The sequence below is a fragment of the Pelodiscus sinensis genome, chromosome 2, assembly GCF_049634645.1.
Source record: "Pelodiscus sinensis isolate JC-2024 chromosome 2, ASM4963464v1, whole genome shotgun sequence".
Lineage (NCBI taxonomy): Eukaryota > Metazoa > Chordata > Testudines > Trionychidae > Pelodiscus > Pelodiscus sinensis.
The window spans coordinates 119786091-119800758 of record NC_134712.1 but is presented as its reverse complement, the minus strand read 5'-3'; the positions used below and the strand labels follow the sequence as shown (position 1 = coordinate 119800758).

The 14668-nt window shown below is 42.1% G+C and overlaps 1 protein-coding gene across 7 annotated transcripts in view; it reads left to right on the top strand.

Moving 5' to 3' along the window:
* The window catches only part of LOC102444510 (glutamate decarboxylase 1-like), a 104863-nt gene that overhangs the window by 41744 nt on the left and 48451 nt on the right, over positions 1-14668 (top strand). For 5 of the 7 annotated variants that reach the window (XM_075921407.1, XM_075921405.1, XM_075921404.1 and 2 more), the window contains one exon: positions 13398-13469. The exons of the other annotated variants lie outside the window; for them this stretch is intronic. In XM_075921407.1, coding sequence (XP_075777522.1) covers positions 13439-13469 — 31 coding nt within the window. In that variant the 5' untranslated portion in view covers positions 13398-13438. The remainder of the gene's footprint in view (positions 1-13397; positions 13470-14668) is intronic. 7 annotated transcript variants of the gene reach the window in all.

The window sequence follows — 14668 nt, the reverse complement described above, 5'->3', positions numbered from 1 at the left end:
CAAACCTACAGTCCCTATCTTGTACGTAACCCGGGGACTGCCTGTATTCATTTTAAAAAATGCAACTAATTATCCAGCCTTTCATATATTGATGGTGAATAAACTTAACCTGTGCCACTATTCAGGGAAGCATTTACATTTATTCCTGTCCGGGAAAGATTAGCTGCGGTGGCACCAAATCTTTCCTGACTAGGCATGCTTTTAAGAACCAGCTCTATTCCAGAAAGCCCACAAAAGATTTTCTACTTTAATGATTCCCTATGGTACCTCTGCATGGGGAGAGTGGACTACTGAGATTATTTGAACACTTTTGTGTACTGGGGAGAGAGTTTATGAGCTGGCTTTGAATATTGGTGTGGACGGGAATGTTATTGGAAAATGAGAGATAGATTTATGGACATCAAATAACCACAAATTCCTATACATCTTGTATGGAGAGGTCAAGGGTGGTGGGCATGGGTAGGTTGCAAAGCTGTCCCTTGTTATGATTTTGAGTTGCAGTTTTGCCAACCCAATCCGACTCCATTGCACATTTCCCGGGCTTCATTTGCATGTTGCCGGGCGCTTCCATTTTTAAATGTCTGCTAGTTTGGACTCCGTGCCCCGCGGCTACACGCAGCACAAACTAGGTAGTTTGGAGTAGGCTCCTATTCCGAACTACCGTTACTCCTCGTGGAATGTGGAACGAGGACTAATGGTAGTTATAGGAAGCCTAGTCCAAACTACCTAGTTCGTGCCGCGTGTAGCCGCGGGGCATGGAGTCCGAACTAGCGGACATTTAAAAATGGTGGCGCCCGGCAACATGCAAATGAAGCCCGGGAAATTCAAATCCCGGGCTTCATTTGCAACTCTGGTTGACTACATTACCACCCTAGTTCGAACTAGGTTGGTAGTGTAGACATACCCTAAGAGTCCATCTCTCAGCAATATCAGCATTTCACATCTCTCTGGATGGCTCCTCTATATTCACCCATCCTATCACAAAAAGATTCTAGAGGGCTCCACAACGTATAGCCACCACGTAGAGCCCCACCCCCATTATGGGACCTTAACCTTGTCCTGAATTATCTCACCAGACTGCCCTTTGAACCATTGGTGATGGTGCAACTTCCCTTCCTTTATGAAAGTGTGTTTTCTATTAGCCATCACTTCAGTCAGGAGAGTAAGTGATCTCAGAGCACTAATGGCAGAACCCCCATATACCGTCTACACAAAGGATAGGGTCACACTGAGACCTCTCCTGGCGTTCTTTTCAAAAGTTTGCACGGAATTCCACGTAAAGGAACCCATTGTACTACTCACCTTCTTTCCAAAACCGCACACATCACAAAAAGATACTAGTCTGCACGCTTTAGATATCCAACGAGCTTTGGCCTTCTTTTTGGAATGAACAAAGCCGTTCCATTAATCCCAAAGACTCTTTATCTCCATCGCGGAATGTTCAAAGGGCTCACCTATCTCGGCCCAACATATCTCAAAGTGGATATCGACATATATACTGAACTGTCACACTTTGGCAAACAAACCATTGTGGCATCCACCAAGAGCTTACTCTACCCAGGCAACGGATGCTTTCACAGCCTTCTTGAACAATGTTCCCTTGAGAGACATTTATAGGGCCGCAACTTGATCATCTGAACACACCTTTGCCAGACATTATGCCATCTTACCTCAATTGGCTACCAACTCAGGAGTGGCCACAGCGGTATTGTCCATCACTGCTAAACATTGACTCCGTCTCCCTCCGACCAATCACATAGAGTACTGCTTTATAGTCACCTAGAGTGGAGCACCCATGGGGACACAACTCAAAGAAGAAAAGGGAGTTACTCATCTCATGCAGTAATGAGTGTTCTTCGAGATATGTGTCCCCAGGGGTGCTCCACTATCCTCTCTTCCTCCCCTCTGCTCGGAGTCTTTATTAATCAGGCGTTGAGGAGGAACTGAAGGAAGGGTTGAGCTGCGTGCAGGCAATCAGGAGGGAATGTCTCAAGATGCCTCCTATGCATGCGCGGCTCAACGGGGGAAACTGCTTAGGAAAGCTCAGATCTGCGGTACTGGGTGACCCGTCACCTAGAGTGGAGCACCCACGGGGACACACATCTTAGAAGAGCACTCACTATTGCATGAGGTGAGTAACTCTCTTTTTTTAAAACCTCCCCCAATTCCAGTTGCCCAGGAAAACACTTCATAGAAGTAAACAGTAATTGGGATAAAATGCAATGAGGTTTTACAAAAATTAGATTGTGCCAGACCAACTTCATCTCCTTTGAAAATATAACTGATTTTTTAGACAAAGGAAATGTAATAATCTAATCTACCCAAATTTCCACAAAGCCTTTGTTACATTTCCACAGTTCCAGCTATTAGTTAAATTGGAGAATATGGGGATTAATATGAGAATTGAAAAATGGATAAGGAACTGATTAGTGGGGAGACTACAGTGGGTTATTCTAAAAGGCTCAAGGGAAGTTACTAGTGGAGTTTGTCAGGGATGGCTCTTGGAACCAATCTTACTTAACAATTTTATTGATGACCTTGGCCCAAAAAATTGGAATGTGATCATTAAAAACTGCAGATAGTACAAAGTTGGAAGGAATTGCCAATACAGAGGAAGACCAGAATATCACACGAAAAGAGCTGGATGTCCTTGTAAACTGGAGTAAAAGAAATAGGATGAAATTTAATACTGCAAAGTATAAGGTCATGCATTTAGGGACTAACAAGAAATTTTTTTTCTGTAAACAAGGGACTTTGACACAGGAGGAGAAAGACCTGGGTGTACTAATTGATCGCAGGATGACTATGAGCTGCCAATATAAATATAGCCGTGAAAAAAGCTACTCCTAGGATGCATCAGGTCAGGTGAGAAATTTCCAGCAGAGACATGAAAGAGTTAGTAACATTGTACAAGGCACTTGTGAGATCCCATCTGGGATATTGGGTGCAATTCTCATCTCCCCTGTTAAAGAAAAAATGGATTCAAACTGAAGCAGGCATGGAGAAGGGCTAGTAGGATAAGCCAAGGAATGGCACCCTATCTTATGAGAAAAGAGTGTCAATGAGCGTGGTTTATTTAGCCTAACCAAAAGAAGACAGAGGAGAGATATGATTGCTTTCTATACATATATCAGAGAGATAAATACCAAGGAAGTTATTTAACTGGAGTTATTTAACTTAAACACAAGTGTGGACACAAGAACAAATGGGTGCAAACTGACTATCAACAAGTTTAGGCTTGAATTTGGCAACGATTTCTAACCGTTAGAGGAGTGAACTTCTGAAACAGCCTCCAAAGGCTCAGAGTCTATAAATGATTATGATGTGTGGAATTTTCTCCCAAATCAGATTGGCAGAGATCCAGAGTAGGGATTTGCCTTCCTCTGAAGCATGAGACACAGGTCACTTGCAGGTTAAAACAAGTGTAAATGGCGGGCTATCTGAAATTTGAAGTTTATAAACCAGGATTTGATAATTTCAGTAACTTCACCATCAACCTCAGCCTGGACCAGTCCACATGAGAAATCCACTTCCTGGACACTACAGTACAGTTAAAAATGGACAAATTTCCATCATCCTATATCAGAAACCCACCGACCACTACACTTACCTTCATGCCTCCAGCTTCCATCCCAGACACATTTCTCGGTCTATTGTATACAGCCAAGCCATAAGATACAACCGGATTTGCTCCGACCCCACAGACAGAGACTATCACCTACAGGATCTTTACAGAGCATTCCTAAAACTGAAATACACATCTGGAGAAGTAAAAAAACAAATTGACAGAGCCAAAAAAGTACCCAGACATGAACTACTTCAAGACAGACCCAAAAGAAAAAAATAACAGCACTCCTCTTGTTATTACCTATACAGGCAGTCCCCGACTTACATGGATCCGACTTACGTCGGATCCCTAGATACGAACGGGGTGAAGCAACTCCCGCACATGCGCAGCAGCATTCCCGGGGCTCTCTCACCTGGGTCCTAGGATCCTCCTCCTCCTCGGGCCGGCTCCGACTGGGGTCCTGCAGAGCTGCCGGGCAGAGGAAAAGTGCCTCCCCACGCCCGCTGCCCCCCCCACCCCCCTGCCAGCAACAGGCTGCCCCCTCCCCTGAGCAACAGGCTGCCGAACAGCAGACAAAAGCAGCCTCTCTGCCCCTCCTCCCCTCTATACATGCCTGGCTCCCGGAGCGCAGCAGCGTCCCCGGGGCTCGCTCACCTGGGTCCTAGAATCCACCTCCTCCTCCTCTTCGGCCGGCTCCAACTGGCCTCTGCCTGCAGCAGCTGGCCACAGGGACAGGGATCCCGCAGAGCTGCCGGGCAGAGGAAAAGTGCCTCCCCACGCCCGCTGCCCCCCCCCCCCCCGCGGCCTCGCATCCTGCACGCCTCCCCCTCCCCCCCTGCCAGCAACAGGCTGCCCCCTCCCCTGAGCAACAGGCTGCCGAACAGCAGACAAAAGCAGCCTCTCCGCCCCTCCTCCCCCTATACATGCTGGGCTCCCTGGGCAAACAAAGACTCCACCAAAACAAACAAAGTGCTGGCCTCATTGTGTTAGCAAAAAAAGGACCCTCCTCCTAGAACCTTGGGTGGTGTGTGGAAATAAAGCTATTAGCTCAAAGCATGGTGCAGAGCTGTTTGGTATTTGATGAGTTACTCCTTTAGTCCTGAGTTTTCACAGGGACAGAAATAGATGTGAAATCTTCTGAACAGGGGAACAGACAGCAAAACAAACATTAGAGGGGAGTTAACCTTTCCCTATGCTATCCAAAACTAAAAAAAATGTTTGGCTAGAGTTTCCCCTACAATATGTACCAGTTCCGACTTACATACAAATTCAACTTAAGAACAAACCTACAGTCCCTATCTTGTACGTAACCCAGGGACTGCCTGTAGTCCACAACTCAGACCCCTCCAGCACATTATACACAATCTACAACCAATCTTGGAAAATGATCCCTCACTCTCAGAGGCCTTAGGAGAAAAGCCTATTCTTGCTTACAGACAATCCCCAAACCTGAAACGAATTCTTTCTGATAACCATGCCACACAATCACATCATAAACCTCCAGGAACCTAGCCCTGCAACCAAAAATGATGCCAACTCTGTGCACATATCTATACAAGCAGATTCATCACTGGAGCCAATAACATAAGCTACCAAATCAAAAGATTATTTGACTGCACATCTAGTAATTTGATCTATGCCATCAAATGCCATCAATGCCCCACTGCTATATATATTGGACAAACTGGACAGTCTCTGTGGGAAAGAATCAATGGACATAAATCAGATATACGTAAAGGAAACATACAGAAACCTATTGGGGAACACTTCAATCTTCGGAATCACTGTTTAAAAGATCTTCAAGTAGCTGTCTTGTCACAAACCAGTTCTACTAACCAGACCCACAGAGAAGCATTGGAATTAGAGTTCATCCACAAATTCAATTCACATGCTAATGGACTCAATTGTGATGAAAGTTGGTTGGGACACTACCAACTTAACAGCCATTGAAGGTACAAACAACTCTTTGTGTAGACTTATATCAGGAAGTATACTATCTATTGACTTTGATTCTTATCTGCTTTGTTTTAACTACCCAATCTTCAGATACTTTATTTTTCCCCCTTTCCTATTTATTTTGGGTGTGCACATCTTAAACTCATAACTCCGGTCATCTGAAGAAGTGGGCTGTGCCCACGAAAGCCCATGATACCATCTACATGTTTTGTTATTTTATAAAGTGCTACCAAACCATCTGTTGTTTTTTCAGACAGAGGTGATGGATTTATAACAGAAGAGGGTGAGTAAGGTTCAGTAGTTTGTGACGTGCAGAAGATCATATACTGAGTGATCATGATGGTCCCTTCTGACTGTAAAGTCTGTTAGGGTATGTCTACACTGCCACCCTAGTTCGAACTAGGGTGGCTAATGTAGGCATTTGATGTTGCAAATGAAGCCTGGGATTTAAATATCCCGGGCTTCATTTGCATCTTGCCGGGTGCCACCATTTTTAAATCCCCCTTAGTGCGGACTCCGTGCCCGCGGCTACACGTGGCACGGAGTAGGTAGTTCGAATTAGACTCTCTAATTCGAACTACCGGTACACCTTGTTCCACGAGTGTCTGAAAAATAAAATTGGATTATCATAATATTGGAATCAATTGCCAAGGGAGGTGGTGGAATCTCCCTCTCTGGAGATATTTAAGAACAGGTTAGATAGACATCTGTCAGGGATGGTGTAGACAGAGCTTGGTCCTGCCTTGAGGGCGGGGGGCTGGACTCGATGACCTCTTGAGGTCCCTTCCAGTCCTATGATTCTATGATTCTATGATAATAAATAAGCATCCTTGGACATAATTTATTCCTTCTAAAAAACTAGGCAGGATTTATTATATCTGAGAACAATAACTACAAGCAAAATGTAAAAATATGCAGAGTTCCCCCCAGGAAGACATACTGTACTTATTTGTTCACCTTCTTAATGCTGGCTGATATGATAGCTAAACTTTTATTGCTATAAAATTAACCAGCTTATTTATTTAAAATGCATAATTAGTTACAGTGATGGGGCATCCTCGCCCCGCACTGCGACTCCCACCAAGCAGGCATTGCTTGGCACTAGGGGGGAGGCAGCCCGGTGGTACATGGTGTGTTCCCATGCCGCACCGTGGCTTGTTGTGCCGGCTGACCCGTGGGCGGCGGGCTGGGAGTGCGAAGGTGAGAGCGGGGACAACATGGAGGCATTCCCCCGTCCCGTGAGTCCAGCGCGTTGGGGAGCCAGCGGGGAGATACGAAAGCCCTGCCCTCCCCCTTTTGATGACGTCAGGTAGGGCGGAAGCAGCGCAGCATTTAAAAACGCTGCTGCCATAACTGGAGCGGGGAAGGGAGAGAGAGAGAAAGAGAGAGAGAGAGAGAGAGAGTAGCTGGGTGGAGGCTTGGAGACGCCACTGGGAGAGATCCCTGAGAACGGTTGGGAGGCTAGAAAGGGCGTTAAGAGACCGGCAATTCCGGTCCACTGACTCCTTTTTTTTGTGCGTCAGCAGCCTATCCGCCAAAGGAAAGGTAAGCCTTCCAGCGGCGAGAAGCCGGGTGCAGGGAAAGGAAGCAGCCCAGGGCAGAACCCATTAGGGTTGGTGGGTTGACGAGTTACAGCAGGATGCCCCGTCAGCCGGACTGGATCCAGACTGATCCGTGTCCTTAGGGCCCTGGGCTGGGGCCCGTGAGTGAGGGTGGGCCCGGGCCTCCTGTTCCCCCACCCCGCAGCCTGGGTGGAGGAGTTAGTATTCCGCGCCATGGAGAGGGCTTTTGCCGAGGCAGGAGGATCGTCCTAGCGGCCACCAGGAAAGGCGTCCTAACAACATTCCCCCCCCCCCTTGGAGGGGGGGTCATAGGGTACCACTGGACGAGGTGGGTACAGTTACCTACAGGCAGCTGGAAGCAACAAGTTATGTGATGATACAAGCATTAATTATACCATAAAATGTAACCTAGCCCACTTTCAACTTTTGGACATTGCTAGACTTTAGAAGTGCTTTAGCTTTCTTAGTTCTTAACAGGCTCCTGAAAATTGGTTGCTTCTGTCACACCTATCTGAATGATATAAAAATGATTGGCTCATGTGATTTAAAAGGCCAGAAATGTGTACCTCTTGATAGTTCAGTGCGTTAGACAAAGAATGAGTACTCTTGTTATCTTTTACTTCTTTTAAGGATTTGTAGGGTACCTCATGCCAGGAACTTCTCAGGCCTGTGTTTGGGTACCAAATCCAGCCTTTGCATAATCTCTGTAATGCATAAATATTTGTCTTGGCTACTCTTCTTTTCATATAATAGTTTCAGTTTTATTTACCTACTTGTACTTTGAAATACATTAAATCTATTCAATCTTTACAGATCTTAGTCCTGTTGTTCCTATAAAGCTTATAATTTTACACATTGTTTATTTTATTCTTGTTCCTTTCTTATTCACTAGAAGATTTACCTGGCATTGCTCAGGTACTTAACTCAATTTTTGCTTTTTGGAAAATAAAATGGTGGGCAATACAATTAAATAAGTGATTCAGTATGCAGGCTGCCCCAGAGAAAGTCTCTTTCACCCGCTTGGCAATTCTGTCTCTTTCCTGTATGGTTTTATGAGAAGCAATCTCATTCCAGGTACAATTTTCCTGGCACAACCAAATACTTACCTTGCTTTAAGTCTTGATAACAGGAAGACACATGCTGAATTTGGTGATCCTAGCTCTTAACTATCTCTACACTGCTGGTGGTGGGGGGGGTTGGGAAAAGATACGCAAATTGCAAACTGCAATTTACGTATCTTTTTCCGATTCTTTTTTCAGAAGAGGCTTTTCTGACATTTTGGGCCAGCTACACTGGGCCAAATGTCAGAAATAAAATGCTTCCTTGGAACATACCTTCTTCCTCATAAAACAAGGTTTACAAGGATGCCAAAAATATGCATCTGCTTTTCTGAATTTTTTTTTCGGAAAAGCAGACGCATTCCTTGGACACAGTATCCCAGAAAAATGCTGCAGTCTAGACATGGCCATCATTTAGGAAGAGTTCTTAAACAAACAGACAGATGCACATTTCTAAAATATATAGTAAGAAAATATCTATCTCCTATTACTCAACATTTTAGCTTTTTATTACTCACTTTCTTAGCCAAATATCCACTTCAATCTTTGATTGCTCATTACATCTGGTATGGAACCCTCCCCCCCCCCCAGTTTATGAAGTGGACTCATGGACATGAATATACATAACTCAAAGGTGGTTTGAGTGAATTATTTAATGTAATCCATTGATCTTCATGTCATGATCTGCTGGTTCTGTTTATCTTACTCTGTTGTATGTATCATTTGTGTGTGTAAAATTAGACACATAGAGTGGGGAATACTTTGTGAGTTTCAAATGTGTGAATGGGAGACATGGAAGATATTACCTGCAACTTCTAGATGAGCCACTGTTAAACAATCTTTTGTCCCTAAGTCCAAGCAGTGGTTGGTAGGGAGTGGCTTCAACTCCTTAACAAAAGGAATAGGAAAGGAGAGGCCTGGGTCTTTCGGCTGGGCTGCACCTGAAGGAAGGAGCCTGAGACCCCAAGGTGGGGAAGACAGCCCTGGTTTGGAGTGGCAGCTGGAAAAGGGATTGTAGGGTGAGTTTGAAGAGTTTGTACTGAGGTTTCAGTGGAGAATTAGTCAAGCGGTTTTGTTTCTTTTGATTTGTAACCTACTTGCTCTGCCTGTTTTTACTTATTACTACTAAAATCCTACTGCTTCAACTTAATAAAACCATTTTTATTTTCCTAATTCTTAGGGGTTTGATCCCATCTGGGGAGTGCTCTCTCAGGAGGCTGGCCCAGCAGGACCGGGCGGTGAGGAGCCCCACAAAGCATAAGGCGAGTGGCAGTGGCCGTGACAGCATCCCAGGAGGCACCCCTGAGGGGCCATCTGTGACCTTGCCCTGTCACAACATCATCCTAGGATAAGGAGTTTTGACTAAAATTCTTTCTAAGTATACTGTTTCCATTAAAAATTGTATTTGTCTCTCACATTATCTAATGATTATAACAAAAGCCATTTTAATTTTGGGCTGATATAAATTATTATCTTTTATAGCTTTGGCCTGCCACTAGAAAAGACAGGTAGGTGCCTAGGGCAGCAAAATATTAGTGCCTACTAAAGGTTCATTGGCTGCTTCTGTTGGGTGGCTACCTAATGATAAGAGGGATTGTAGGGCATCAGCAACTATAGCTGTCTCTGAGCTTTCAATTCCTGATTGTGTTTACCTTATTTCAACCTTTGAATGTTTTCTTTTTCTATTTGGAAGATAGTTTATCAGAATAAACCAATAGGAGTTCACTTTTGGTATTGTTATAATGGCACGTTCCAATATCAGCGCAAAATGTTGATTAAAAATTAGACTCCTGCCGACTCATACAGGGCATGTCTACACTGCAGAGTTTTTCTGGAAAAACGGCCATTTTTCTGGAAAAACTACACTTACGTCCACACTGCAATTGTGTTCTTTCAACAGAAAGTCGAAAGTACTTAGAGTTTTTTCCGACAGCGGTAAACCTCTTTCTACGAGTAAGAAGCCTTTTTCTGAAAGAGCTCTTTCAGAAAAAGGCATGTGTGGACAGGGAAGAGGGCTTTTTTTTTTTTTTTCAAAAGAAGAGGCCTCAAGGAAAAAGCACAGGTGCCCTAGTGGCCACTCTGTCCATAGTAATCACTACTTAAATGCGAGATAGTGGACACTATCTTTCAAAAAAGCAGATCGCTTTTTCAATGTGCTTTTGCTGTGTGAATGTTCTCTTTCGAAATAAGTTTTTCCGGATGATCTCTTCTGGAAATGCTTCCTCCAAAAGAAGATTGCAGTCTAGATGTAGCCACAGAAAGGTTCTGCTGATTTCATAAAAGCTTTAGGACAGACTTCTTAAAGGGTACTCCATCTATTCTCTACTTTTTTCACTGGCCATCAAATTGTATAATTTTTGAGCACTAGTAATGTAAGCTTAAACAGACAATAGTGAAATGTCCTCCATTTTCAGATACAAATGATGCTCGTATCCATAATTTAGGGAATTGTCTAAATTGTCTTTCACTTCTAAATCAATTGCTTTTCTGATGAGATAAGGCATAACTTTCTGCTGCTGATGATGATCTATACAGTTATTTAACCAATGACTTCATAATTAATAAATAAGTTCTATGTCTAGGACTGTTATTTCCTGATATTTGCCACTCTGCATCCTTAAATTTCTAAAACCAAAATTGGCACCTGGCATCCAAATGCCAGTTTTCTTACTCAAGGACAGCTGGCTTTTCACTTTGCCTTTTCACAACAGCAAAGGTAAATGTCGGGAGCAGACTGACCTAGCTATATTTCCTAATATAAATATACGATGAGAATACAGAATAGCTGTAAGTCAAATTAATGAAATAGATGACTAATGGTTAAATTCTAGAGGTTGGTAAATGTTCATATTTTTAGTTTCCCACACTTCATATAGACAATAAGTGCAAAATGTCATATTTAGATAAATAAGCATAACTTCTGTGAATGGTACTGGAAGTTTGACATTGGACACTGGAGATGGAAGTTAAAAAATAATGTTTATAAAAATTGGCATATCTACAACAAATAGGCTTACAATTTTATGCACATTTTCTGCAAATGTGCATACATTTAGCATAGTATATGCACGAGCAAGTATGTGAACATTTTAAAACCAATATCTGTGTGCAACTGTAGAGTATGGCCATAATTTCAGTCATATTTTGTACACGATAATATAACCTTTTCAGTTAAATTATGGAAAAAAATGCTAAATTATGTGCAAAAATGTATACATAGTTCCACATCTTAATTTGGAATGAAATCGATTCAAATAGTGAAAATGTATAATTAGAAGTGGAACAGTAATTTATGCCTGTATTTGTAGAAGTTTAATTCATGTGCATTTTTGTGTGTGGCTGCCTCACTCAAATATGGCACTAAACATATTAATCTAGTTAGCAAAGAGAAATCTAGTATGTCCGTAGCTGTGCAATTAGGTTCATACAAAATTCACGATTACCAAAAATCAAGACCTGTTCACTTTTTACATGGGAAATTTAACTCAAGGGTGGGAAGAGTTTCCTAGCCCAAGAAACATATGCAAACACCTTTGCAATAGATACATTCCATGCTGTTTCTCTCATTCATGTTATGACTAGACTGTTGACCCCACTTTATCTAATCTGTATTTGGAGAATGCCATAATGGGGCATTGTTCCCCTTCCCAGTTCTCTCCCCAGTTATCATCTGGGCAGCTGCCAGGAAATTGTCAGGATGAGGTCATTGTCAGGCTCCTTTGGGTGGAAGCTTTTTTGTTGTTTTTTAATTCAAACCTTTTCATCAAACCTTCAAGGACTGGTTCAGTTTCATCTTCTGTGAACAAATCCTTAAAGAAAGGTACAAACAGTTTTGTTGTTCAGAAAATGCCATGGTCTTATAATATGTCTCATGCTCAGGAGGGCTGGTCATATATTTTCCATTTTTTAACTTTTTTTCGTGCAAAACTGGGTTTTCAACATAATGAAAATTTTCACAAAGTGACTAATTTCTCTGGATTTTTAATCAAAACTATGAATGCACCAAAACCTAAAATATTTCAAACTAACCCATAATATCTCCATGTGGAAATGCTGATGACATTCTTTGTGGGTGCTGTAATTTAGTAGCCTAATGTCTTTGTCTCCCACAAAGCATTTAATCCATTTGCAGTCCATAAAGGAAAGCAATCTCCCATCTCTAAAATAAACTATCTATGAGCAATGTACTGTTTGGGAATCATTGATCTTTGTATCTTCGATATTCTAGATAAAAAAGGGTAAGGATATTAAAACAGAGTAAAGGTATCTATCAATAGAAAATCTAAATTTAAAAGGCTTTTAAAAACAAGTCAGTTTTTAAGCTGGTTGATACTTGAGTTCTGGAAATTGTTTGCACCAGGAGATAAGGTTCTGCAACATTCTCCCAGTTTCTAATTTCATTACAAATTTTGAACTCAGATCACTTCAGTTGAAAAGAGGTAAAGAATATTTCTTGCAAACGTGGATTGACTGATAGCTTCACTCCCAAGCCAAGCAAGCTCTGTAGCTTTGTATATAGGTGGACCAGTTTGGGCTAGATTTTTGTTTTGTGGTTAGATTGTCATCATTACTTGAAGTGAAATTTATTATTATTTGGAATGGGGGGCAAGTAAAACCACATAGATATTATCACCAAGCACCATCAAAACTCTTTGGGTGTGTTTTATCTTAGACATTTAGGCTCTTAGGTAATCAGACTTAAATAACAGCCTTTCAGAATTTTATCCTCACAATACCACTTAAACTATGGAATTTTTATCACCCACATTTTACAGGGAGACTAAGAATCTTTCCCAAGTCTAGCAGAGCAAGGAATTGTTCTTTCAAGTTCCTGAGTACCCTTTCTTTCTACTGAAGTCAAGGGTACATTGCACGTTTCAGAACTGGGCCATAGGTACACAAAGTAGCTGAAAATATTAAAAGGCAAACTTGGTAGGCATGCAGACTACTTTTATCTGACTGTACATATTAAAGATTTTTAAGGACGCTTTGAAAAAGGTGGTGCTTTAGAAACAAACTTGTGCTGGCAACTTAGAATAAGAGAGAGAATCATCTTATTTCCCCTCCCATTTTGTTGGACTAAAAGGAACGCCCAGAAACTCTGAGCAATACAGTGAAAGATTATAAATATTTGATAAATCTGTACTTGAGCAGTCTGTACAGCTGCACATATGCTTGTCATGCCCAAGTGTATTGCTTTTGGTTTAGGTTAGTATTGTTTTATGCAAAACTGTACTTTTTTTACTGCCCCAGGCATTTTCCTGTATTCTGCTGTTCTTCAGAGAAGCATAGGCATGGATTTCAGGACAGGTGCTAGCAAGACAAGTAAGTTCAAAGGTGACGTTAAATAATCTTTTCACTGAAAGGCATAATATGCAATTGTATAAGAACATTTAAAGATCAGAATAAAATGTGTTTATGTACTCCATTTAAAACGTGAGGCAGTCTTTGATCTTACTTTAACTAAATACAGGTATATAGAACTATCACCACATTAATTGCACTGAAAAAGCACACAAATATGGATCTGTTCTGTACCCCTTGGAGGTCAATGGAAAGACTCCAGCTGACTTCAGTGAGTTTAGATTCATGCCTCTATTTGTCTGACTTATAGGGCTGATCTGATATGATGAAATAATGAGGAAGCAGAGAATGCAGAAGAGGGATAATTACATTTTGGTGGTAGATTTTGATATATTACTTGCTCATGCCAAAAAAATGGGGGCAGGGATGCAGGGGTCAATTGGTAATTAGCAATGTTTTTGTGAAGAAAGGGTAGAAAAAATGAGATGTGTATTTAAAAGCTATTTGTGTATTGAGGCAAAGAATATAAAACCAAACAATGTCCACCCTTCTTTCTCAAAGTAGTGTTCAGTTAACTAGGATGTTAAAACTTTACTGCTTTTAGACGAGAACCAATCAGCACTAAGTCTCTGCTTAAACTCTGCCTCTTTGCTTTCTCGCATGACTTTCATCCTATTTTGTTTTCTAGCTGTTAATTATATTTAAAGGAAAATATCAGTAGTGTTTCTGAAGATGAAGACCTATTGCTAGGATGATTCTGCTGTCACTTGCACATGCATAAATTGGGAGTAGCTCTTGAGAAGTCTGTGTGGTTGCACTGATATAAAATAGATAAAAGAAGAAAGCTATATGAATACAGAGCACTGGTGGGCAACCAGCAGTCAGTGGGCTGCGTGTGGCCAATCAGGATCATCCACGGGCAGGTCCTGAGACATTTTGCTGATGTTGAGTATTTGTAGGCACAGCTCCTGCAGCTCTCATGGGCTGTAGTTCACTGAGGCCAGACAATGGAGCCACGGAAAGTGGTGCAGGCCGAAGAGACATGCTGGCTTCCATCTTCTGGAGCTCCCATTGCCTGGGAATGGTGAATCGTTACCAGTGGGAGCTGCAGGTAGCCATGCCAGTGGACCCTCACTGTCATCAAAATGTCTTGTGATCTGCCTTTAGATTACTCTGAGCTGCGTGCAGCTCATGGGCCACAGAGTGATCGCCACTGATAT